At 51.8% G+C, this 27,090-nt stretch overlaps 1 protein-coding gene across 4 annotated transcripts; it reads right to left on the reverse strand.

Moving 5' to 3' along the window:
- Positions 1-1,338: 1,338 nt before the first annotated feature.
- On the reverse strand, positions 1,339-26,344 carry LOC138160848 (heterogeneous nuclear ribonucleoprotein C-like). Of its 4 annotated transcripts, XM_069087657.1 has the most exons (8): positions 24,839-24,975; positions 14,802-15,066; positions 13,567-13,645; positions 5,591-5,641; positions 5,301-5,446; positions 4,751-4,864; positions 3,662-3,831; positions 1,339-2,539 (listed from the first exon to the last, which is right to left on the reverse strand). In XM_069087657.1, the coding sequence occupies exons 3-8, from the start codon at positions 13,635-13,637 to the stop codon at positions 2,501-2,503; spliced, it is 591 nt and encodes a 196-aa protein (XP_068943758.1). In that variant the 5' UTR covers positions 13,638-13,645; positions 14,802-15,066; positions 24,839-24,975; the 3' UTR covers positions 1,339-2,500. The 4 variants fall into 4 exon arrangements, with proteins under 4 accessions (XP_068943758.1, XP_068943756.1, XP_068943755.1 ...); XM_069087655.1 differs by lacking the exons at positions 14,802-15,066; positions 24,839-24,975 and adding an exon at positions 25,510-26,337 and having other exon boundaries at positions 3,668-3,831; XM_069087654.1 differs by lacking the exons at positions 14,802-15,066; positions 24,839-24,975 and adding an exon at positions 25,510-25,780.
- Positions 26,345-27,090: the final 746 nt, after the last annotated feature.

Raw genomic sequence — 27,090 nt, forward strand, 5'->3', positions numbered from 1 at the left:
CCCCCCCCCCCCCCCCCCCATCAGCATCCTTACCACCCCGAGCCCCCCCCCAGCTGCTGACCCCCAGGGGTGAGACCAGACCCTTCCCCAAACCGTCTCCACTGGCCCCCCAGCAGCCTCTGGACCCCCTCGGCTCCCATCATCAGATCCACCCTGCCCGCACTGCCCACACTCGAGCCCACGGCTGCTGACCCAGTCGTGAGCGGCAGGGCGGGACCAGAGCGTCCACAGCACCATCCTCCGGACCCCACTGCACAGATGCCCGCCCTCAGACTGAGCACGGGGGGAGGGGCATTGCACCTTGGAGCCACTGAGTCATTTTTTGTGTTTGTTGATTAAAAGATTGTATTTTCCCAGCTTCTTTCTGATGCCTTTCTTAGGGTCAGGGAGGTTCTCTTCTGAACACTGGGCTGGCCAAGAGGTGCTTGTGGCCTGCATCCTCTCCTCTTTTACCCTGGAGGGAAAGCACATTTAAGGGATTGCTGCTGTGTGCCAAGCAGCTGTGAAAAGGAAGGGAAAGGTCCTCAAGGAGCTAGTGTTACAGCTGGGCACACCTGGACCACAGGGCTCCAACCCAGGCAGAAAGAAGGGGAGACCTGCCCAAGGACCACTGGCCCACCCACACCACACCAGCACAGCTTGCAGCCTGCCAGAAATCCTTTGGCATGCAGGCAGAGACCCTGCCAGGAGTTGTTCTTGGGACCTGCCAAGGGTCAAATTTAGTTCCACTGAAGGCATAGCACTTAGTGTTTTGTCCCCAGGCGGTCCCAGGTGCTGAGGCACCCCTGAGAAGGTATCTAAAGGCAGGAAAGCTCCCATTTTGTCACTTTGAAATGGGCTTTTAGAACTGCTAGCCTGGTCTCTACTGAGACTAGAGGCCACCCCCCCCCCCCCCCAGCCAGAGAGCGGAAATATTAGGTGTGGCAGGTGAGACAACCTGAGGTTGGTGCTGCTTTAAAGAGATGAGTTTATCTGAAGGAGCCAAAGCCTGTCAGTCTGAATTTCTGCAGGGCTGACTTCACTCACTAAAGGCTTTTCTATCTGACCTCTTTCTGGAAAGACTCCCCTACCCCCTCAGACAAAAGGTGTTGGCATCTCCAAATACTCTTAAGGCTGTCAAAGAATTGTCTTCTTAATTTAGACCTACTCCTGAGGAAACTGGAGAAGGGAGCCTGGCTCTGGGATTTTCAGCAGTTCACATCTTCAAACTCTACAACATATAATCAAAGGACATTTTGGGGTCCACAGGCTTCCATTCACTTGGGCCACAATATAGTTGGGGTGGGGGAGGGAAGTTAGGGTTGGGGGGAGGTAGAGAAAGAATATGTCCAAAACCCATTTAACCAGAGAAAAGAAATACAAACTTTTAATTTTTTTTCCTTTTAACACAATACACTTTTCCAGAGCAGATTTGAAATACAGACACAGTATCATACCAGCAAGAAGACAAGCTAGAAAGTGGACATAAGAATGAACTACACCTGTTCTGAAAGGACAGCATGGGAGGAAAGAGGGTAGGGAAGCAGGGAAATAACAGGGCTAGCCAGGGCAACATCGACCACGGACCTGACTTATCTTCTACGGAGCAGAAATGCACCTGTCAGAAACAGAACTCATTTCCCATGCACCACTGTGGGTATGGAATTCTGTAGGGACTGGGGAAGAGAAAGGGGTCACATGAAGGCTAGTAGTGCAAAACATTGAAGCCACGTGATCCTTGAAAAAGAGGAAACCTTGGTGAGCCCCAGGGAGCTGAGATGGAGCTGTCCATTTGGCTTGGCTGGCATTCTTGGGGACTGGAGGCAGTACAGAATATCTATCCCATCTCCTCACATTGCTGGGATGAAGGGCAGCTGAGGGAGCCCCAGAAGGAACACTGGGAGTTTGTGTTAAATGGCTGACAGTGGGAGCAGAACCTGGGAGGTGTTTTAGAGGAACCACTTTCTGCTGGGGCCAGGAAAAGAGCCAATACTGTTAGAAGCTGACTGGCAGAGAGATCAAGGGGCTGGCATGGCACCAGTTCTATCCCTGGGAATGTGGGTACCCAGGAGGGGTGGGGAACTGAAAATCCTCAGGGAGCATCTTTCTGAGAGAAAAGAAGAACTTGGAATCGAGGAGTTTGCCCACATCTTCCCCCACAAACCCATCCTGCCAAGTCTTACTACCAAACGAACCCCTTTTTCATGAGATGGGGAGAACAGCACAGAAGAAAGGAGGGTTGGTTTTTTTTCAAAGGGAAATTCTAGACCTGCTGGATTTCCTGCCTCCCCAGACCCATACTATAGGCCTGCACCTCAGGGACTTCTGCCCGGGCTCTGTAGAGGATGCAGGTGGTCAGAAGCAGACGAGGCTGGCTGAGGAACAGCAGCTCTACTGTAACAGCAGGGACACTGGAGGGCAGGAGACACGTGGCACTGGCTGGGAGGCCTCAAAAGAAATACAAACACAGGAAAAGGAAAGGATCCGAGCTGGGGAGGTCACAGCAGGGGCCCTGGAGCTTCTACTGGCTCCCATCAGGCTCTGAGGTGTGATTCTTCATCTGTAAGGGGGGAAAAATGTTTAGTTACACCTTTCCAGGGCTCTCAGCTGTTTTCAGAGGACCTGAATCAAGGGTTCGGAGGAGCTAGTCAAGTGTGTGGAAAAAAATAAAGTTAGAGAGGGGCTTCTAAAGGCTTGCTTCCCAGAAGCCCCCTCACATCTGTACTGGGTCTAACTCAGAGCTTTTGAAGGGACTGATCTGGTGAGCCTCTGTTAAAGGGTCTCTAGTGAAGTGAACTTCACTGGGCAGAGGGCCCCAGTGTAATGGGAAGCCACAGGAAAATGAACAGACCAGGTGGGAAAAGGGGACCTGTGTCCAGTCACATGCCACGTCCCTGTTCTATCCTGAATCTGCCATGCTGATCTGCCATGCTGAGCCCCTGAGAATCTCAGCATCCAGGCTGGGTAAGGGAGAACACCTCCATTCAATGTCTTCCCTTCCTCCCCCTCCCAAAAGAGTGGACTGAGCCAGCTGGGTGGACGGAAGACCTTATTTCTTCTTCATTTCTCAACTGGGGAGACCTCAACTCACTGATCTCTTAAGGTGTCTTCTAAGACACCTGCACGAGCCTGAGAGCTGACCTGTTTTTCTCAAAAGCAGCTTGGAAGGACAATGGCTTGGCTCTCAGTTGAGAGTTCTTCCAGGCCTGGCTTTGAGCACCCCTTTTCCCCCCAACCTTGGCCTCTTCCCTGTTCTGGGTAGGCCCTTGTTTGTCTGTCTCAGCTCACAGTCATGAACAATTCAAGCTTTTAAATACTAAATTAACCTCGTGGGGCCGTCACGGGGAGTGCCAGCCAAGCCTGGCATCCCCTGAAGGAGGCTGTTGGCAGCTCACTGCTTTCTCCCTCTTCCTTCCCCTGGTTTCCTCCAGTTCTAAGAGGAAATGCTACTTCCATAAAGAGCTCCCAGCCTCCCTGACCCGGCCCCGGGGCCATGGGGCAGGTAGGAGGGTGGGGAAGGAGCAGCCCCAAGGCTTCTCAGCTCTGGCTGGGACATTTGGGAAAGTACCAGGTCCTGCCTGTGCAATGCCTGCGGTCCCTGGGGTCAGGGGTGAGCCAAGGGTCCGGCCCCAGCTCTACACCGACTGTAGGGTAGGAGATTTTGGATTCAAAAGGCACAGACCCTCACCGCCTCCTCCGTGTCTGTGCTCTCCTCGGCGCTGTCAGCATCCCTCCGGCTGCGGGCTCTGGGCTCTGGGCTCTCTTTGCCCCGGGGCTCTCGCTGGGCCTCAGATGCTGTGCCAGAGGATTCCCCACCGGCTGAGGCTGCCTTCTTCTCACTGTCTTGGGGCCCTGTGCAGCAAGAATCAACCTGGTCAGAATGATCAGTGCCCCCCAAGTGCAGGGCAGTGCCACCAGTACCAACCCCCCCACTGAGCTCTACCCCTTCATGCAACTCCTGGGCACGTGGGCCCCAGGCATTAGCAGGCTGACAGTGGGACTGTCCCTGTCACGCTAATGCAGAGCAAACGAAGGCATCTACACCGTCCCTACCAACACCAAACTGGGAAAGGACATGAACATAAAGCCAGCCTGCTCTGTCACTTATGTCAAGCTGATCGAGGCTGATGGAGTCAAGGAAGTACATTGCAGGCAAAATGGGCCCATCTTGTGGTCCTGCCCCCTACACACAGTGTGGGTGGTTCTGGTGAAAAAATGAAACCAATTTTGCCTGGAGTGGGATTCATGCCACAAAGAAAGAATAAATGGGGTTGGAGCCAAACTATGACAAGACTCAGGTACCAATTTTGCAGCTTGGTGGGGCCGTGAACAGTCAGATAGCCCCGAGTTCAAATCAAGCTTCTGACCCCTAGTAGTTGTATGACTCTGGGCAAGTCACTTCACCTCTGTCTGACTCAATTTCCTCATCCGTACAATGGGGATAATGATAGCCCTGACCACCCAGGGTTCTGTGGGGATAAAATGAGATATTTGCAAGCCTGAGAGATGATGCTGATGAACCTAAGAAGTCTTGAATTTCTCCTTTTCTCTATTCCAGTTGTGTACAGAAGGCAGCACCTTGCTGGATGTATTAACTGGGGCCATCTGTAGGATGGACTGAAGGGAGGGAGATGGGAGATGGAAGCACTGGGGAGGAGGTCTGGCCAAGGAAGGCTAAAGTAAAATTGCAGGGCCAGATGCCCCCAGTGTGCAGAGAACAGGGCGGCAGGGCCAGATGTCCCAATCCAGGGGACCTCTCAGGGTCCTTTACCTCCCAGCCGGTCTCGCCGCTGGTCCATCCGCTCCAGGCTTTCCAGCAGACTGTCCACTTGAGCTTTGATCTGGCTCAGCTCCCCCTTGATGGAATGCAGCTCCTCGGCTCTTACTGAACAAGGACAGGGAGATCAGTGGCTTCGGCTCAGAACCATGTCCCAGAGCTCAGCCTGAGGCTGAGGCAACAGGGATTTCTCACCAGGATCCCAGAATAGGTCCCTGGAACCTGGAGCCACATGAGGTTGGGGTGGGGTGGGGGGGCAGCACCAGAGAGGGCAAACTCTCTGCATAATTTCAGGCTAGGACACAGTCCTATGGGACCAATTCTGGGCCTCTTCCTCAATGTCTAATCTCTTGCAGCTCCAAGAGTGCTCTTAGGGGGTGGCAGCAGAGGGAAAGGGAAGATCACCCAGGTGGCCTCGAGAAGCAGACACCTCGTGTAGTGTGGATATTCCCTGACTAATGTCACACAGGCAGTTTCTAGGGACACCCAACTCCTTGCCCCTGGGAGCATCCCCCAGCCCAGGGTCTCCAGGCTCCCCACTTACACTTTATCCGGACAGGGGGTGGGTTGCTGCTTCGTGGAGGGATGTGGGGATTGAGGCCACTCTTGCCCCCTGTGCCCATGTGGGTCCGTCTGCTTTTGACAGGTGCTCGGTTGATAAGGGGGGGGATCCTCTGATACTCATACACCCTAAAAAACACAGCAGAGGCTCCCTGGATGGGGTTCAAGCCTCGGCACGCGTCAGGTGCCTGACATGCTGCCCAGAGTGAGCGCCCCTCCTCCAGCAGCTCCTCGGGAAGGGGCGCTAAGAGCTGAGAGGGAGGAAGGACCCACCTGTAGGGGAAGTCTTCCCGATACAGCTCATAGTTCAGGTCACAGTTACTGCTGCAGAGGAAATAGACCAAACAGAAAGGTCACCATCTAGCACCAAAGAAATGCTCCCTAACCTGGCCCCTAAATAAGTGGCATCAGGGGAAATCGAGGCAGGGAGACAAGGAACCCGGGGGAACAAGCTCACTGCTCAGCAGCTCCAAACTAACTCTGGCCATGCCTCCCATTTTCACAAAGTTTTACTGGTGCATTTGGATTTTTTCCTTACTTGGGGATCTACGGTTTCCCTCCTCCCCCCTGCTCTCATCAAATGACGCTCTCTGGTGCTATGTCCAAGCCCCGGCTGCTCTCAGAGGGAGGCAGGAGGCCTTCATCATCTGCCCTCGGGGACCATCGTGGGTGTCTCTCATGGCCTGAGTCTGGCTTCCTTTTCATTTCATGTTGTCTCTGTCACGGACCCAATCATTTCAGTCCTGCACAGCGCCCCTGTCCTGGCTGGCCTGCAGTCCTGTGGATGGGCCAGCACAGCAGGACAGCAGAGTGGGGATAAGGCCTGGGGCGTTGTGGCACAAAGGGAGGGTGGGGCTGCGGGAAGGAGTCAGTCAACAGAGCATGAACCTCTCAAGGCAAAGTAGGCTGAGGCTGCTTCTCAGAGACCAAGCTCACTACAAAACAAAAAATGAAAGTCAGGCTCCCCAATATGAAACTCAGCAGCAAAGGGACAGAGACAATCCGAGGCTGAGCTGCAAACCCTTTAACTCCAGAGAGTTTGCTCGTCTTGTGTCTAGGGATCTGGCTGAGACCTGCCATGGCCCAAGCCCCCAAAGCTGTAACTCTGGCCTGAGATGAAAGAATGGGCAACGTGGGGAGGTGGAGGCCCAGACAGGCCCAGTCTTATAGCTAGAAGGGTACAGAGTGATCTTACTGCTCAAAGACACGTCAGGGATCAGGGCCATGCTACAAAGGGAGGCAGGAGGCCCTGCTGCTGGGCCAAGAGGGGGACAGGACTTGCACTCTCCAGCTTGTCAGATGTGGAAGTGGGGTTTTTAAGTCCTACGTCAGAAGTCTGGTGACGCAAAGCCCAGTAGAAGGCAAGGTCGGGGGCCTTGGGGTCCGCCTCTGGAGGAAGAAAGGGCTTATTTTCAGGGTGACTAGCTCAGGGGTTAGAAAGACAGAGTCTTCAAAAAGACAGGAATATGGCCACCACCAGGAGCACAGCTTGGAGGCTCAGGTCTCTAGAAAGAACACCTGCCCAAAGAGGCTCCAGACCCAGCCCAGGCCTCAGGGAGAAAAAGGTGAAAAGAGAAAGATCCCCACCTTGGCTGCAGGGCAATGCCCCAGGACAGGGGCTTTCAGTGACCACCCAAGCTCACAGCCGAACTGACTGAATCTGTGTAGAAATGGGCAATCTCCATGGAATCTTTAGCTTGAATTCAAAACCTTTCACCCTCAAGAAGAGGGTGGTATGTGTTCATTATTAGCCAAGATCCATTCTCTGGGGCTTGGGAGGAGGAAGTTGGAGAGGCTACTGCTAAGGAGGAAAAGGAGGACCCAGATTCTAACTCAAATGAATTGGTACACACATAAGAATGAGCTGCTATCATTTCTTAATTTTTTGTGAGGTAACTGGGGTTAAATGACTTGGCCAGAGTCACACAGCTACTAAGTGTGAAGTGTCTGGGGCTGCACTTGAACTCAGGTCCTCCTGTCTCCAGGGCCAGTGCTCCAGGACCACCTCGCTGCCCCTTGCTGTTATTTTTATCTTTAGAAAGAATGGGAACCAATCTGAACATCCAGCACTAGGGCAACAGTTAAACACACTTCGGTCCGCTGACACGATGGAAAACTAAAAGCAATTAAGGTGAACCAACCAGGTGTGGATTAGAGAGAAACTGGAAAGATCTTTATGAAATAATGACAAGTGAAAAAAGCAGAACCAGACTGAGGAAAGGAGAAAACCAGCAGACTAACAGAGAATCCAGACCCACTTGAGAGGAAAACTGGAAAAGTGTTATGCCTTAGGAACAGATATTAGTTAATTTTAATGTAGAGAGTAATTCCATAAATGTCGCTGCTTGTGTTGGTATTTAGTATTGGGCTTCTAATTTATTTATTTTTTAATTTATTTAGTGTTAGTTTTCAACATTCACTTCCACAAGATTTTGAGTTTCAAAGTTTTCTCCGCTTCTCTCCCTCCCTCCCACCCTAAGATGGTCTGCATTCTGATTACCCTTCCCCCAGTCTGCCCCCCCTTTACTCTCTTACCCCCTTACTTTCTTGGGCAAGATGGATTTTTTTTTTAAGCAATCCAGGGTTAAGTAACTTGCTCAAGGTTACACGGCCAGTTATTCTGGGTGTGGTGCTGAGTGTCTGAGCCCGCCCGGATTCCCCAGGGCATCCTGACACTGGAGCCAGTGCTCTTACTTGCTGAGACACCTGGCCGCCCTTAAGGGCAAGATGGATTTCTACACTCCACTTCCTGTATATCTTATTTTCCAGTTGCATGTAAAAACAATTTTTAACATTCATTTTTAAAACTGAGTTCCAGATTCTCTCTGTTCTTCCCTCCCCACCCACTCTCATTGAGAAGGCAAGCAATTCAATATAGGTTATACATGTGTAGTTATGTAAAACACTTTCATAGCAGTCATGTTGTGAAAGACTAACTATATTTCGTTCCAGCCTATGCCTCCCATTTATTATTTTCTCCTTTGAGCCTGTCCCTCCTCAAAAATGATTGCTTCTGACTACCCCCCCCCCCCCCCAATCTGCCCTCCCTTCTATCATTCCCTCCTTATCTCCTTCCCCCCTACTGACTGGAAAGTCAGGTAAGACAGGGCTTTTAATCTAACAGTAGCTAAACTAGCTTCTAGTGTGGAGGGCCGCTAGGTGGAGCCACAGTGCACAGAGCCCGGGCCTGGAGTCAGGAAGACCTCAGTGGTAATCCAGCCAAAGACAGGTCCTGGCTGTGTGACCCTGGGCAAGTCACTTAACCTTATTTGCCTCAGTTCCTCATCTATAAAATGAGCTGGAGAAGGAAATGTCAAACCCCTCCAGTATCTTTGCCAAGAAAACCCCAAAGGGGGTCATGAAGAGTCAGACACATTTGAAAAAACAACCGAATTATTGTTTAAAAAGCAAAGACAAGGGGCATCTAGGTGGCACAGTGAATAGAGCATTGGCTCTGGAGTCAGGAGGACCTGAGTTTAAATCCAGCCTCAGACACTTAACACTTACTAGCTGTGTGACCTTGGGCAAGTCACTTAACCCCAACTGCCTTGCTTTCCCCCTCCACAAAAGAAAAAAGTACCAAAAAAAAAAAAAAAAAGCAAAGAAAAGCCAGTGGAAGGCCCATACAGCAGAGCACAGAAGAAATAGGACTTGAAAACCTTACTTTAAGTGGGGTTTAAGTTGAAAACTTTACACCAAGAAGAGAATCAGTGAGGTCTCAAGCTAAGCCCCCTCTCCTCCAGGGGGGCTGCCTGAGGGGCCAGGCATGGAGGCTACTTATTTTTAATCAGCTTTCAGAGGGAAGTGATCCCTAAGGCAAAACAGCTCACCCACAGTGTACCTGGCTGGAGCAGGGCTAATCATCTCTAGTCCCAGAGTGTGCTTATAGAACTGAGAATGCTCCCACCACAGAAATTCGTCCTCTCTGGGGGAGAAGACAGAACAGCTGGACCAGGACAACAAAGGATCTGGATTCCCTGACATGATGAGAGAAGTCCGTTGGTACAGAACCGTAGGACCACGCATCCAGGAGAACAGAATCTAGAGAGGCCGCGACATCTTCCTTCTCTCACCAAGAGACCAAAATGCAAAATGTTCTGGGGCCCAGAAGCCTACCCCAGTGCCCAGGAGGAGCCTCCTGGTTAGCTGAATGGCAGCTCCCCCAAAGGAGGCTTCCAGCCTGGTTAGGAACAGGACGATGGTGCATTCCTTCTCATATGAAAAATAAACAGAAGCATGAGAAAGCTTCTGAACTGATGCAAAGTTAAGCAGTAAATAACACATGACAACCACCAAGTAAATGGAAAGAACAGAAACACCACAAAACCCAATTAAACCCTGACACGCTACAACCAGCTACTGTGCAGAGGTGGGAGCCCAGTTAGAATGCTGCATAGCCCAGCTGACGCCCTGGTTAGCTTCTGCCGAGCTTTCCCCCTGCCTTTTATTCTGGCTTACAAGCAGAGCCAGCCCAGGGCACCAGCATCCTGAGAGGCCCCAGAAGAGGCTGCCAAGCACGCTGTCATCTGACGGGGACCCTCTGAGATCCACTTAGAGGGACTCAGGATAGCTCCCCACCTAGCCAAGGCTGCTGGGTTTGGCTGTCAGAACAGAGAAGATACTAACCTAGGGAATAAAGGCTGCTTTTTAGAGTGGAATCAATTAAATAAATGGGGGACCGAGCTGGGCTGGAAGGACCCCAATTAGCCCACATTGCTCCCTAAGCTTTGCCCCAAGGATGCCTCGAGGGCTCAGAGAGTCAAGAATCGGGGGATCAAAGTGCCCCCCCTGCTTTTAAGAAGCTAGGGGAGAAAGACCAGAAGACTGTGCAACACCTGCCACCAGAGACAGTCGATCCTGGTCCAATGCTCGGGAGGGCCTTTGGGATGGAGCAGGAGGAGGAATGATGGGTGACGAGCTAGGTGGGAGCCTGGGGAAATAGGAAGTCAACCTAATGGGGCCATCCCAGCTGCCCAAGTAGGAACTGAACCTGGAAAAGAAAAGCTGGTGACCCCCCAGTGGGCTCTTCCCAGAGCTCAGGCACCAAAAGAGCCTTCCTTTAATCCTTGCCCCTTCAGTTACCGCTGCAGACACACAGCTGTGCACCAGGAGGCCTCAGGTGAACTACCAGGGCAGCTTGAGCATTGGTGGTTCAGTGGTAGAATTCTCGCCTGCCACACCAGAGGCCCGGCTTCGATTCCTGGCCAATGCAAGAGCTAGGAACTTTTAGGCTCTTTCCCTTCTTAAATTTAGTCTCTTGAGTTCTCACTCTCTTGAATCTGTCACCCAGAAGTGTGGTTTTTCTGAAAGGAGCTGAACTCAGAAACTCCCATCAGACCAGCCAAAGGCTAGGAAGCCGGGGTGATTTTCCCTTTGGATTTCTCGGAAGGCCTGTGGGCAACACGCCCCTCCCTCGACTCCAGCCATTTCTGTTTGTGCTCCTCCGACCTTCTCTACTCAGCCCAGGACTAGCCACATAGCAAAGAGAAAAGAAAAGCTGGGTGAACACACTGGCCAAGGCAACGCCAGGCACTGCGCTAAGCTCTGGGGGCACAAAAAGAAGCAGAAGACAGTCCCTGCCCTCGAGTTCACAGTCTAACAAGCAAAACAAATACTTGTCAACCTTGTACAGGAGAACTAGGAAATCGTTAAAAGAGAGAAGGCACTGGGAAAGAAGGGCTGGGAAAGATTTCCTGTAAAAGATGGATTTTAGCTGGGACTTGAAAGTAAGCTGGGAAGGGAAAAGCACTCTGGGGGAAACTCAGCCAGGAGGCCGGTGTCACTGCACAGAGAGCACATAATGGGGAATGGAGTGTGAGAAGACTGGCAAGGAGGCGCCTCTGACAGCCGAGGACTGTGTGCTTGGTCCTAGGGTGAGAGGGAGCCACTGGATGGGGGGAGGTGACATGGGCAAACCTGGGTGGCTGAAAGCAGGCAGACCCACCCAGCAGGCTGCTGGAGCTGTCCAGACGTGAGGTGACCAGGACTTGTGCTAGTGATGTTGGGCATCAGAAGAGAGAAGAGGGCACATGTGGGAGAGGTGAAGCCACAGCTCCAGCATAGGGGGGAGAGACCATAAGGAGAGCCTGGGGGAGGGGAGGATGGGGCTGCCCTCTACAGGAACAGGGAAGGCAGGAGGGGAGAGAGCCTGGGGGAAAGATGAGTTCTGTTTTGGACATAATGATTTTGTCTACTGGAAATCCAGTTTGAGATGTCTGAACAGCTGGATATATAAGCAGAGAGATTGGGGCAGGATCACATAAAAATAGTAATTAAATTTGGGCCTCAGGCAGCAGCTGCACAGTACTCAAGCAATGGCTCTCTGTTCTTAACCTGTCTATAAAAGGTCTGGGTTCAAATTCAACACACAGGCTTTACGTGAATCAGCACATCTTTTTCTTTTTGGAGGGGGGAGGCAGGGCAATTGGGATTAAGTGACTTGCCCAAGATCACACGGCTAGTAAGTGCAAAGTATCTGAGGCCGCATTTGAACTCAGGTCCTCCTGACTCCAGGGCCAGTGCTCTGTTCACTGTGCTATCTAGCCACCCCAGGTCAGCACACATTTAACATCAGTGTGGGGACTTAATATGATATAGGTGAATGTTGAAAACATTCTTCACACTTCTGAACCTTATCTAATACAGTGATGCTGATTTACCACAAAGAGAAAGAAGAGGAAAGGAATGAAAAGGAGAAATACAAACACATGAATAGACAGTAGGGCCATCTCTCAGCCGACTCCATCTTTCACTGAACCTTAAATCATCTCTTTTTTCCCCCTTTAATCCTACTTTCGTAAAGACTGTAAGCTCCATAAAGTCAGGCATCATAACTTCTCTAAAACATGAATCTCTCCCAATGATACAATGCCCTGTATGCAGCTGGCACTTAATAAATGGTGGGGGAACGATGAGAGAATACCCAAATGCAATCACTGAGCAGGCAAGGGGTCTTGCTCAGTCTTGAGGCAGGAAGCCCAACATGCCTCCGCCTGCAGAGATCTGTCCCTTCCTAAGCATTGACAGGACTACCCCCGGGGCAGAAACCCCAGCATACCCTCATCACCACACAATCTGGAGCCACTGCTGAGCACCACCCCACAGCCATCTTCATCCTCTCTCCCTCCATTTCTGCCACCCCGTACAGGGCAATCAAGTCAGCAGCCCCCTGAAGGAAGGATGGTGTGGGGGAAAATGTGGGCAAACAGCACAGGAGATGGAAAATGAGGGGAGGACATGGGGGGAGGCAGGTGTGGTCAATGAAGAATGGCAGACAGCAGCACTCAATGGGAACAGACCAATGAAGGAAGGAGGTGTCCAGATCTAACTGGCTGGAGCTGGCTCCCATCACCGACCAAGGAAAAAGAGCTGCCAGCAAAAGAGGCTATGAGAATGAAAGCAGATCACTCCCTGCCTGGGCCAGAGCACTCCTGGGCCATTCCTGTGGCAACAAGCAAAGCATAGCCCCAGGAGGTTAGATGCTCACACTCACAGTGGAATAACCAGGGCCCAGATGAGCATCCTGGCTTCTCTGCCTATGCACCCAACCCTGCTGTCCCTTGGAAGGCTCTTGGCCTCATTTGGTAGTTTCTCCCTTCCTCTCCCTTCCCTCCTCCTCATTCCACAGTAGTCTAATGAAAATAAAGCCTGCCCTCACTTCATACTAGGCTCACCACCATCCCTTTGTTTCCCCATCAGAAGACTTCCCAAGTCCCCATCCTAAGGCTAATGAAGAGTAAGTAACCCAGCAGACTCATGAATGCCACAGGTGTGTCTGGGGGGTGGCAATGCCTCTGCCCACCTTCCCAGGAGAGGCTGAGTCAAGTAGGGGGACAATGGAGAGAGCTAAGGAGCCAGGAGCTGGCTTCGTGAACCCAGCCACAGCCAACACTTCAAAGGCATAAGCCCCCAATTCCCTTTTAGGAATGTACCCAGTCATTCCTACCTGGTTCAGGGCTCCCTCTATCCCTATCTGGCTAGCACACACTCCTTCATGTCCCCAAGAAGCAGAGGTAACAGGGAGGGGGTGGTGGAGAGCCCTGCTTTTTGCTGAATCAACAGCCATTGGCACCAAGGGGGATTCTGCCCTGGGTCAAGAGAATGGAGTGCATGGCCTCTGGGCCCCTGGCTGACATAAATCACGAGCCCCAGACACATTGGAATGAAGAGCACTCTGGTCTCCCCACCCCAGCACCGCTCTTCTCAGGCCCCTTGGTCAGCTTGTCCCCAAAGCTCTGAAAGAGACTCACTGGTAGAGGGTAGCGCCGTGCTGTCGCTTCTGGCCAGGCCGGGCCCGGCTCCCCTTGGGGTCTCTGGCCATGTCTAAATCTAGAAAGAGAGAAAAGGAGGGAGAAAGAGCAATCAGAAGCATGAGAAAGCAGGCTAGCAGGGTGGGTGGGCAGGTCTGTTAAAGCAGGGAGGAGAAAGAGCCCAGCAAAGAAAATGAAATTTTAAAAAAATGTCTCAGGACGCCAGAAGTGGAGGCTTCAGCTCAAAGCTGTGTTGCATCTCTAAGTCCTCTCTGGGAACCCCATGCATGGGCAAGGGCCTTCCCAAATCAATTTTAGGTTCTGGGATCTGAGACCCACAACTGCTTCAACTGGTCCTTCAGGAAAAGCTTAGTTCAGAAAAGAAAACTGCCAGGAGAAATGATAGATGTTTCCTCCCCAGTCTGGGGTCAGTGACCTGCATCTCTCCTCTCCTAGGCCCTGGAACCAAAGAACAAGTGAGAAGCACCATCTAGGCCTTCTCTGCTCTGGGGAAAGAATGCAGATTGTAAAAGGGAGAGAGGCTCAGGACATAGTGGAGCGAGGGGAGCACACACACGCCCACCCATTCCAGGAGCAGGGCTGGGCCCCCATCCCCCTTCCAAGCAGCTCCTGGGCTAAGTGCAGCACACCCAACAACCTGCCAGGGGTTCAGCTCCTGTGAGGCTCAGTCAGCTTCTGGAGGAATTACTGGAAGTGCCAAAACCCACTGCTGGGTCCCAGCATCTGTCTGGGAAGTGCAGACTGATCCGGACATCATTGGAGCTTGGGTTCTCTGGGAAGGGGAGGGGATTTAGAATGTCTGTTTTTAAACTTTATGGTCTTTACTGAAATAAATTCAACAAAATGACACTTCAAGTCAGAAGCCTCCAACTAATTTGAATTTTTTTTTAAACCCAGTTTAGGGTTGAGATCATGCACAGGTTTAGAGCTGTGAAGGATTTTAGAAATTATCTAATCCAACTCCTTCACTTTACTGATGGGAAATAAGAGACAAAAAGATACAGTGACTTGTCCAATGTCACAAAATCTAGTGACATAGCTGTGATTTGTTTGTAATTCAATTTTATTTTTAGTCTGGATTCTCTCCTTCCCGCCTTCACCCTTCTCATCCACTGAGAAAACAATACAAACAAAATTTACAAACATGTAGTCCAGAAAAAAACACATCCCCAGACTGGCCGAGAATTCCCCAAGCCCCCCCTCCTAGCTGTCACCTCAGTCAGGAGCAGCAGCATGTTTCACCAGGAGTCCTTGGCAGGCGTTCCTAAGTCTTTCACCGTGGTCTGTCTCCACAATGCTGCTGAAATTGTGTATCAACTGTTCTCCTGGTTCTGCTCACTTCCCTCTGCATCAGTTCACACAAGTCTTCCCCTTCTTCACTTCTTAGAGCACAGTCGTACTCCAATACAATCACGCACCACAACCTACTCAGCCATTCCCCAGCTTAAGGGCATTCCCTCTATTTCCAATTCTTTGCCACTACAAAAAGAGTTGCTATCAATATGCTGGTACACATGGGTCCTTTTCCTCTCTTTGACCAGAGCTGTGATTTGAACCCAGATCTTCTAACTTCAGTTCTACTAGAAAACTCACTTCATACTTTAAATCAGTTTAACTAAGGGTACTGTCACAGCAAGAATTATTTTAATAGACAAAAATCAGAATTATTGGCATGATGTAAATTGACTATGAAGTAAAGAAAAAAACACCGTCCCAACTATCCATCAGTCAACAGGCATCTACTAGGCACTTACCTTGTCCCAGGCAGTCCTAAAAAACGGGATACAAAGAAAGGAAAAAATTAAGTCCTGGCCCTGAAGGAGCTCACATTCTATTGGGGAAGCCGCCACCAAAAGTCAAAAGTACAAGATCTATACGGTGTAAATGGGAGGGGGAGTGGTCTGAAGAAGAGGTGACCCAGAAAGGCCTCAGGATAAAGAGGGGCCTGGGCTGAGTTCAGAAGAAAATCAGAGGAGTCAGAAGGATGAGGAGGTAAGGAGGCCAGCCAAGGCAAAAGTCTGAAGCGGGAGCTGGGGCATAAAGGAACAAACAGCAAGAAGGCTGGGCTGCTGGAATGCAGAGCAGAGCATGGAGGCAAGTGCTGCACGAGAAGCCTGCAAAGGTCATTGTGAAGGGTATCCTCAGGGGAGAGCCCTGCTCCTGAGCCTGCACCAGGGTAGTGGCTGTGTGAGTGGAGAAGCTGGCTCAGGGAGGCCCCAGGCAATGCCTCCTATACAAACAGGGGAAAGGTTTGGAGGGAGCCTGTCAAGTCTGAGGAGTCTATGGGACATCCAGTACACCTTCCAGGAGAGGGCAGGTTTCTGAGGAACCCAATCCAGAATTATGGAACTAGGGGTCTGAGCAGGATGCCAAAGCCTACCTGTACCTAAGCAGGTTGCTAATAAGAACAGACGTAAAGGTTTCTCTGGATGGGGCACAAAGCCCATCAAATCCACCACCATTTATCAATGTCAAGGCATTGGTCGAGGAACATCAGCACATAAGCGGAAAGTGAAGCCACACCAGACACCATCCAAAGATTCCATTCAGTAAACGTTTTCTGAGCCTCCTATGTGTGGAAAGCACTGCAAGGGGAGAAAGTTCTACAGAGCGCCAGTGAAGTGACCCCCCCACCCAAGACAGGACTTAAGAGGAGCAGAGCAGAGTCAGCGAGGGGCACAGCCCCTACAAAGGAGCAGCAGCCCTCCCCACACCTCTCCGGGCACTCAGAAGGAGACTCTGTCCTGAGCATGGACTGGGGGGCCCAGGGCAGACGTCACTCCCAGAGTCCTTGGGCCGCTGTCACTCAGTAGTGATATCACAAGGGACCTAAGAGCCTGGGGTGTGGGGAGGGCTGCTTCCAGCCATCTCTTCCCCGTGTCTCCTGACCATTTCAATCACTCTCCTGTGGAGGTCCTCGTTCTCAGAGGCTATCACGAGTCTCTTAATGGGTGCCTCTAACTCTAGGCTCTCCCCCTTCCAATCCAACCTCCAAAGAAGCCAGATGAGTATTTCTAGACACAGTTCTGCCCGTGTCACCAACTCTCCTGCTCACACATCTTCAGAGGCTCCCTGCTACCTTTAGGATGAAATCCTAACCGGACTGGCATATGATCTGACTCACACCTCCCTCTCCAGTTTGATTTCCTATCACTACATTGTACACACATTATGTCTGTTCCAGCCCAAATGGCCAAACTCAATATTCCATCTATGGTCGATGCCAAGCTCCTCATAAGAAGCTTGCATGTAAATGCTTGGCAAACTGAATTAGGATAGAATACACTTTTCTGCCTCTTAGCGCCTCCTCATTATCTATCTCCTTTCAAAATTCTGCTCAGGCACCATTTCTTCTTATATGCCTTTTCTGCCCTCTGTTCTTTCTCAAATTATCTTTACTTACCTGTGGACATGCTCTATTCCCCAGTAAAGGTATGGCCCTTAAGAGCAAAGACTGTTTTGTCTTCATACCCCTAGTGGCTTGCAAAGAGTAAGCATGTAATAAATAAATGTATATTCTATTGAATTTAACAGAAGACATGGAAAGGTGGCCCTTTTCAGGAGAACATTCCTGGAAGCCACTGGCTATTAAATGCTAAACTCTGACATTTACAGATGGTAGGTCTGAAAGCTAGAAGGGACCCAAGAGAACATCCTGTCCCATCCCTTCAATACATGAAGCCCAGAGTGGTTCATCAGCTTGGTCTAAATTACACAGCTCATTAGGTACCTGAGCCCAGCTTCAAAGCCAGATCCTAACTGGATCCAGGGACAACCTTTCTTTGGTGCCTGAGACAAAATGAAAAGGAATCAGAGCAGTGGGAAAGCAGGAGAGAGTGAAAGCAAGCTGACCTCTCTTTCTGCTGGAATCTTTGTGAGTGAAGGCCCTCCTGGTGGTGTTTTGGGAGTCAGTCAATCATCAACAAGCACTTTGCAAAGACAAACAAGCTCACACTGGTGGGGAGATAACACACACCCAGTAAGTGGAGACGAGAGAATACAGTGTCTGAGAGAGAGCACAGGATGGAGAGGACTGTCTGAGCAGGCCGGAGATCCGAGGAAACCATCAGTCTCTCTGCTGCCCTCCTTTCAAATCCAAGATCACCCGAGCTGTCCTCACTCCTCTGGAATTCTAGCTGCATCCCAGACCTTCTTTTGTGGCTTAGGAAGGTAAGTCTTTTTCTAATTTACTTTTTTCATAGTCACAGCAGCTCTTGAACTTAACCTTGGAGAGAAATCAAGCTGTCTAGAGAACACTCTACCTTCCAAATCTGATCTAATAATGATTTGGTGCAGCTTTGACATCTGGTCCAACAAATGAACCAGAGGGGAAAAAAGTGAGAGAACCAGTTGTGTGCTGGATAATTAATTTTTCAGCCACTGCAACTCAAGACCTGTGGCTCAGGTGGAGAAGGGTTGCTATCTTTGTAAGTAGAGGCAGCACTTGTGCCAGTGAAATACATCTCCTTGAAGCAGGCCGTTTGATGCTGACCCTCCCTCGCCTGCAGTTACCTGAGCAGCCAGCATGGAGAGGAGGGACCAGACTTGTGTTTGGACCAGACGGCCAAAGTCGCAGCCAAGAACGGAAATATCAAGCAGACTGAGGCTTGATATAGGGGAAAACTTCCTGAGCATTAGGACTATTCCAAAGTGGAATGGGCTGCCTTGGGAGGTGTCAGGTCTCCCCTCAATAGAAGTTTCTAAGAAAAGGTTGGATAAGTACTTCTTGGGCACCTTATTTTAAAAAGAAAAAAAGTTTTCCTGATGCTTTTTGTTTTCACACCTATCATTTCCAAATACACTCCCCCAGCACTGAACACATAGGGACCATGAAATACAACATGACACAGGCGTTCTTTACCTCTCTGTCAAAAGGAGGGATGTTTCATCTTCTGTTCCCTGGGACTACGGAATCACTGTCTGGCTTCCTTCTGTATTGTTTTTCTTTCCATAATTGTGCTCACTGTTCTCTTGGCTCCCCTTACTTCATGTACAGTCTTTTCCACGTTTCTCTGAATTTCTCATGTAAGCACACTGCTGGGGGTTCAGAAGGATGGCTGTCCATAAGGGTTAGCTCTAGAGACCAAAGAAGCAGCCACCCTTCTAGGGGACCCCAACCTTCAAATGTGAGTATCAGGATGAGATGCAGAGGTACTGAGCCTAGAGGGGACAAGAGGCCAGAGAGACTGGGAAGGCCATCAACACCCAGGCTATACTGAAAATGTGGTGTCTGCCTTGAGTTCATTTTTGGAGGGAAACAAATGAATCTGTGACACGCAGGTGAGAAAGTCCCACTACCAATGCAGATCAACACCTGTTCTGTAACAGTCTTAGAGAATTAGCTTCCACCTCTTATAGCACGGTATTTCATTCCATTCCAAAATAGACAATTTGTTCAGTTTTTCCCCAATTCATGGTTAGCCATTTTATTTCTAGTTTTTACTAACATAAAAAGTGCTGCTTTTAATAAGCATGTATATGTTGGGGCTTTCTGTCTTTGTCTTGAGATGAAATAGGATTCATGGAACCAAGGGTGGAAACAGTTTAGAGCCTTTTCTCACATAATTTCAAACTGCTTTCAAGAACAGTTGGGCCACTTCACAGCTTCACCAACATTTGTGTGTCTGACTTCCCACAGCTCCTCCAATACTGATTTTCATCATTTATCATCTTTGACAATTTGTTGGGTATGAGACTGAAGCCTCAAAATCCACTTAATGTGCATTCTTTTAGAGTGATCAAGATGACCTTTCACATGGCTGCTGATCTTTTATGGTGCTTTGGAAAACTGCTTCTGTCCTTTGACCTTGTCTATCTGTTTAGTTAACGGCTAGATGAGAAAGCCATTGATTCTAAATTAGAGAAGCCTGTTCTCTAACATACTGGAGCTGTCTCTCTTTTTATCTGTCTGTGTGTCTGTCTGCAGGCCCAGAGCTATTCGAGCCTCATAAGAGAAAGCTCACTGCTTTCCTATCTCTCTTCCTAGAATGATTTTCTCCTGTTCAGTGGCTTCTTCCCACCCCCAATGTCGCTTCTTACACAATTGGCCTTTAAAAGCACAATTTGCTCCTAATCATTCCATCATCTTTTCCTCTGCTGGCTTTCAAAGTTCCCTGGTTAAATCCAGCCTCAAAAACTGTGCTTCTCAATGAGACACCTCACTGACCAGGGGGCTTAGGGGAGGTGGAGGGCAAGAAGGAACGAGCGGAGCTTTAGTTCCCTTTGGGGAGAGAAGGGTCCTTTCTTTTCTCTATCTTCATAGGTAAACATGTCAACTGGAGTTCCAAAGTGCTCCTGCTTGGCCAGATGCCAGTCACTGTCTCATGCTGTGTGATCCTGCCCATCCTGTGAAGTGAGCAGCACATTCCCACCCCTTCACTTCTCATACCATCCCTTTGTCAAGGATTTCCTCTTCATTCCATCTGAAGTCTGTGTGTCCACACATCTGTTTGTGGTGTTCCACCTCAGACTGTGAACTCAGGGGCACATCCTGTCTTTTCCCTTTCTCTGTACAATGCCTGGCACACAGTAGGTGCTCAATGAACATTTACTTTCTCAAGGTCCCACCTGCATGTCATTAGCAGAGTGAGAACTAGAACTCATGTCTAGATGGCATACAACACTGGACCCGAAATGAGGAATTCCCAAGTTCAAATCTGGCCTCAGACACTAGCTTCGGGTGACCCTGGGCAAGTCACTTAACCTCTGCCTGCTTTGGTTTCCTCATCTGTAAAATGGGGATAAGCATAGCACCTACCTGCCAGGGTCACTGTGAGGATCCAATGAGAGAATATTGGTAAAATGCTTTGCAAACCTTAAAGCAACACCTAAGCGATGACATTCTTCTGCCAGTGTTCTTACCAAAGGCCTAACCTCTCTAATATCCTGCGCCTTCCATGTCAGTTTTCCTTAGCAGTATCCCTGCAGCAAATCTGAAAGCTTGGGACAAAAAGCCTTCTTTGCCCCCCCCCCCTCGACCCCCAAGGCTGTGTGCACTTCCCAGCCCAGCTGGCCTCACTTAAGCACAGACAGCAGCTTCAGGCTGACCCCGAGGTCCCTGCTTCCCATGCTCCCTCCTTTTCTGACACTTCAAGGGGAAAGAGTCTAGACCCAAGTAGAAAAGGGATGGGACAGAAGGCACAGGGCAGGTGAACAGAGACAGAATCACATGCTAACTTTCCGGGTGCTGGCTGCTTCAGTTAGGGGTTCATCTGTGCCCTGCATTTTGCACCCATCCTTTTGCTGGCATTCGATGCCTGACCCTAGCTCTGCACTGTCTGAGCAATCAATGAGAAAAGAGGGCCTCGATTAACTCAAATTTGTTATCGGTAAGCTACAGACTGGACTTTCAAGCCTTTCATCTTTCACCAGACTTTCATCCCTCCCCTCGAGAGTCAGCATGCTGGAGCGGACAGAACACTGTAACCGGAGTCAGGAATGCTTGGGTTCAAATTCGAACTCCAATACTTTGCTAGCTGTGAGATCTTGATCAAGTCCCTGAAGATCTCCTGGCTTAGCTTTCTCACCTGTAAAATGAGGCAGGTGGTTGAACTGGAAGGGTAAGACCCCTTCCAGCTCTAAATTTATGAGCACAGGCCCCCAAGCAAACTGTTATCTGAGCCCAGCTGGAAAGACTCACCATGCCTTAGCCATACATGCTGGGATGAATTTTTGGACCCCAGCAATTCTTTAAGACGTTTAACAAGTTGGAGAGGGGCTACAATTGGTGTCCGTGGAGACCCCACACTAAGAAAGCCACAGAGCTCTGTGCCACACTACTTCCTACCCATCGCCTTCCTGCCACTAGTCTCTCATACTTGAGTCTGAATGTTGGTAAATGATCTGATTTTCACATTTGTCCAGTTCCTCTGCTCAGAAATATCAGTGGGGGCCATCTGGGACAGGCTTCTGCCCTTCCCTGGGCAGTGCCCCACACAGGAGGACAATCCCAGGCACATGTCATTCCTTTTAAAACTAGAGCCTGAATTAGTAACTTATTAGTAAAGCTGATGTTTTTAATTATCTGTGAACTTCAAATTCTCCCTGAACCCCTCTACGACAAATATCTATTTTATATATAGCAGGTTGAATACACTGAATTATAAAATAGGGTCAGCTAGGTGAAGACAGGAGCTAATGAAGCCACAGGTTAAATCCAGAGATTGGTCAATCTACTTCACCTAGAATATATTTTTTTTGCTTTTTGGAGAGCAATTGGTGTTAAGGGATTTTCCCAAAGTCATGCGGCTAGTAAGTGTTAAGTGTCTGAGGCCAGATTTGAACTCAGGTCCTCCTGACTTCGGGGCCAATGCTCTACTCACTGCACCACCTAACCGCCCCCCCCCCTTTTTTTTTTTTTAAACCAAGCATATTTCCATCGAGGATTGCACCTACAGATCCATCCAGGCCGAGGAGCCAAAATGTCCCTGGGGGTAGCCTGTAAAACAGGCAGCATTAGGCAGCTGGCCCTGCCCCTCTGGGCCTCCCCAAGGGTTACCTGAGTCCATCTCATCGGCCTGTATCAAGAGATGGTAGGAACGGTTAAGGAACAGGAGCAGCGTGATGGTGAGATGTGAGGAGTGGCAAGACAAACAGGGGAGCAAGGGGACAAACCAAAAAGATTCCTAGAGCAGGAAAATCTAACCTTGCCTTTTCCTTCAAGTTCACAGGTCTGTATCTGGAGTTGGGGGGGGGGCGGAGGGGGCATAGGGGGGGTCCTGCAGATCCCGGGCTAAAAACTCTCCCCATTAAAGGGAAAGAATTTAAGCCAAGAAAGCTGAGGGGTCCTGTGGGATGAGGCTCCAGAGCTAAAGCACCCAGCCATAATTCTACCCAGAATTTTTCAGCCATTTTTCTTCAGATGAACTCAAGGCATGCTGCATCCTCTCTTTACCTTTCACAGTATTGTTATGAAAGGAGGAAAAGCACTGGCCCCAACACAGACACAGGCTTTCCACCTGTTCAGGTGCCCCAGCCCTGGAAGAGGCTGCATGCTGGAGACTCAGGGAGGCACAGTCACTGTCAGCAAGTATCTGAATGTGAAAGAGGCTTAGGCTGGTTCTGCCCCTCTCAAAAGGGCAGAGTGAGAACAAAGAGGAGGCTGGCAAAGGGCAGCTTTGGGCCTGACACTAGAACTGCCTTCCTAATAATGACATTCACTGCATATCCTCCAGGGAATGAATGAATGGACAGAAAGGATTTATTAAGCTGTATGTGTAAGCGCCCAGAGGACAAGGAAGGCCTCTCCTAGCACCAGGCTGAACCTGTGACTGCATCTGGGTAGGGACTCCTAGGTGGGAACTCCCTACACCAATACAGAGCTGCAGCCCTTCTATAAGTTTGGAGCTTGTCTGCCTGGAGTAGAAAAAAGGCTTGTCTATGGCTACAAAGCTAATCTGGATCAGAGGCAGGATCTGACCCTGTGCCTTCCTGACCCCAAAGTCAGCCTTCTTTCCACTAGGCCACACTCCTCCTTGCCTGCCTTGCCCACAACAGACACTGTTTGCTAAACTGAAAGATAGAATGGTCTGCTTCAGGAGATGGTGGGTTCCCTCTTACAGGGAGAGCCTTTCAGGGAAGGCTGGATGACCCCTGGAAGGGATGCTGGGGAGGGCCTTCTGCATCAGGTCCTTCCAACTCTGAGATTCTGCAACTGCCTTCAAAGGAGGGACAATCAGAGGCTGAGTCACTCAATGCTCAAGGTTACACCCCAGGGACAGTGCACGCCAGAGCCTGGGCTCAGGGGTTCCTAATTGGTCATCCTTCCCACAGGCCTCTTCTCACTCTTGACTCACCCTCCTAGCTGCAGTGGCTGGGGCCCTAGATCTGGAGCTGGGAGGCCATGGAGCTCCATCTGGTCTAACTTTCTCACTGGACAATGAGGAGATGAAGCTCACTCAGTAGTGCCCAGCTAACAAGGTCCCTACAAAAGCAGAGAGGGGCTAAGACCTGAGAAACTAGGGACAGACAGACCACCTGGTGCAGAGATGAGAGGGGCACAAAACTCCAAGAATGGGGGTGAAAAACGTGAGGAAGAAGAGGCGGACAGATGATGAAATGTTTTTGATGACAAGCCGGCTGCACAACAAGGGGTTTTCCCCTGAGATCAGGGCAGAAAGCCCAGAACATCAGAGAAAGATTCCAAACTATTGAGCTGCAGAAGGCCCCCTCCTGGGGAAAGACACCCCCCCCCCCACAGCGGGCAGTCTAAGTACAGAGGGAGCCCCTTTGCACCTTTAACCCGGGCAAGAACAAAAGGGGACCCCGGGGATTCTTCTGTATCTGCGGGCTCCACATCAGCATCAAACACACCTGTCTGACCTCTGAGCAGCTCCCTTCCCTTAGGGGGGCTGCTTGTCACCATCTCTCGGGGACCCACCGCGAAGGGAGGAGGAACAAGCTCCTTCCATGGGGTGCTGACGGCCAGGGCCCTTCGGTGTGTCCGTTTCAGGCTCTGAGCTTCACACAGTGATGACTCTAGACATTAGGTGCCCCGTGAGGAGTCGGGGTGCGCCCCCACAAAGGCCGAGCAAATGCTGCTGTGGGTCCTCCGCAGCCCACCTAGGAGCGTGGACGGGGCTGGACTGGCCGCTGGGAGAGCAGCATCCTCTGGCCGGATGGACAAGGCCTGGATGCCCTCGCCGGCCCCCATTAGGGCCGGGCCCGGAGGGATCACAGGCCTTCCTCCCCCACAGCCAGGGAGTCACTCCGGGCGCCCACGCCCACTGCCCCAGCCTCTCCGGCCTCGAGGCCTCAGCCCCGCGGAAAGCGGGGAGGGTCTCACCGGCCAGGACCCCTCGGCTCGGCCCATTCTGCGGACGCGGCCGGCGAAGCTCCGGTCCAAGCTCACGCGGGAGTCCCGGCCCGAGTCCCCCCCCGCCCACCATTGCCTCCGCGGAGGCCGGCTCTCCCCCCGCCCCTGGCCTCAGTTTCCCCGGGGAAAGGACGAACCTCAAGGAGATGGGGGGGGAGGGGGCGGCCGGGGCGGGGCGAGGAAGCGGGGCGGCTCTCCCAGCCCAGTCCGAAGGGCCCGGCCCCCCCTAACCGCCACCCCACAACGGTCCCGGCGGGGCCCCCACCCTGAGAACAAAGGCCCCGCGGAGCTCGCGCGTGGGGACGGCTGGGGAGGGGGAGGGGCGCGGCGTGCGCTCCCGCGCGCAGCGGCCTTCTGTCCCGGGAGGGGGCCGCGCCGCGCGCTCCCGGCCCGCGCCCCCCGCCCGCGCCCACGCGCCCGCCCACGCGCGGCACTCACATCTCCGACACGCTTCTTCGCTGCCAAACAGAGTCATGCCAGCCCGCGGGGGGGCCGCCGGGTGCCAGCGAGGGGCGAGACCGCCGCTGCTGCTGCCGGCCGTGGCCCGGGGCGGCAGGGGGGCGGCTCTCGGCTCGCTGCTGCGCCCTCGGCCCCGGCTCGCCGGCCCCAGCCCGGGCCCCTCGTCCGCCGCCGCCGCCGCCGCCGCCGCCGCCGCCGCGTCCTCCCCGCCGCCGCCGAAGCCCCCCCGGCGGGGCTGAGCGCGGGGCCACTGGAACGTACCCTGTCCCCGGCGGGCGCGGGGGAGCGCGGCAGCGCGGGGCGGGGACACGAGGCGCCCCACCTCGGCCGCGCGCGGGGGGGGCCGCCCGCCGCGGGACTTCGGGCCCGGGGACATGGGGCCGCCGCGGAGGAGCGCGCAGGGAGGGCGGGGGCGGCGGGTGGCCTCCCTCCTCCCCCTCCTCCTCCCCCTCTTCGCCTCCCCTCCCCCGCGGCGGCGGCGGCCGAGGCTCGGCCCGAGGGGCGGGGCTGGCGGAGCTGGGGGGGGGGGGGGGGGCGGAGGCGGGGGCCACCACCAGGGGGGGGCGGGGCTGCCCTCGAGGAGCGAGAGCGGGCGAGAGGGGGCCAAGGCGTCCGCGGCCTCCCTCGTGCAGACACCTGCGAGCACTCACCTGTGCGTGCGTGCGTGCTCAACCGTGCCTCCCGAGAGCCCCGCGCGTGCATGTACGCGTGCATCCTGGGCACCAGCCTATAAGTGTGGTGCATGCGTGAGCACCGGCTCTGGGACCACGCGTGCATATTCACACGCGTGCACTTCTGCTTCTCGACGCGACGCCCGCAGGCGCAACCCTGCATACCCAGCCGTGCACAAGCGTGTCCCCGCATGCATTTCTCTGGCTATTTCGCCCGGGTGGGAAGGCTCATAATCTTGGTGTGAATATAATAAAAAGCTATTCAAGTAGCTGACGCGAGGATAGCCTGTCGGGTTTGCAGGGAACCTCGCGCACGTTACGCCTCAGTGCTCACCTGTCCCGGGTTTCTGCAGGAATAGGCGAGCATCTGAAGGCCCAGCCGTTAGCCAGTCTTGGGCCTGCTTCCCTAGCAAAGGCTCGGACGAGTCAGAGCAGACGGAGCCCGGAGGGCTTCTCCACTTTTTGCTGGCTGGACTTGAGGGAGATGGGCAGGCAGGGAGTGATTCTGCATCCCTCCATCTCTGGTCAGTGAACGTACTTCACACCTTTAAATACCAAGCTGTAACGGAGGTCAAGCTGTCTGAACTGAAAAATCAATCCCCTGTGACAGAAGGGGAGGAAGACGTGGAGTGCAGAGGAAATTGCCTTCCATCCCCCGGAGTAGTAAATGTCCACCCCGTCTCTGTATGCGGCCTCCGTGGCTTTGTCATGGGTGAGGGGGAGGTTGTGGAAGGAATGGGGACCTGGGACTGCCACTAATCAGCTGTGTCACTTTGGACGATTCATCTAGTCTCCCGAGGTCTCTATTTCCAAAATGGGCTCTGAATTCTGACCTTCCAGCCATGAAGCACCCTTGGTCTCTCAGTATGGTTTTCCTATTTTTCAATCTGTTCTTCTGCTTCTCAAGAGAGCAATTAATCAATAAACATTTATTAAGCACGTACTGGGAATCAGCCTCCTCTGTGCATCAATTCTTGTGTTTCTGTTGAAATCAGCTAGGTGGTTTTTTACCCAGGTGTGGAGATGTTACTATGAGTGCTTGCAGCCTTTCATACGTGTAAACATGTGAACCCATAGAAATGCCTGTGCTTGGGTATGGACTGGGTCAGGGGAAACATCCCACATTGAACTGATTGAGACAGGAAGAAGATTGAAAACACAGGTGGGGGTGGGAAAAATAAATTCAAGGTCACTGGAGCCTGGCAAAGAAGAAACAGTGACCTACACATCCACCTCCATAAGGCATCCTACAGATTAATGCCAACAACCATCCATCATGCCTTGGCTCTCTGTAGGGGAGAGGGGGGAATGGAAAGGAGAGGTGGATAGGCGAACAGAAGAGAAAACAAAAGGGGTGGAAGGAGGAAAAGATATACTCAATCTCCACCTTCATGAAGTTTAAAGTATTTCACAGACCAGGCAATAGGGACTGAACCTATCAGACCAGGTAACTTCATGGAGGAGGATTGTTAAGGTTCTGGAAAAAAAAGACCATTCACCTTGGGAGCAGAGATGTTCCACTGTACTGGTGATGCCTTGAGAAAATGAAACAGCTTGGTT

The sequence above is a fragment of the Petaurus breviceps genome, unplaced genomic scaffold (genome assembly GCF_028583685.1).
Source record: "Petaurus breviceps papuanus isolate PSGF00001 unplaced genomic scaffold, PetGlider_PUasm1.0 182, whole genome shotgun sequence".
Classification (NCBI taxonomy): Eukaryota; Metazoa; Chordata; class Mammalia; order Diprotodontia; family Petauridae; genus Petaurus; species Petaurus breviceps.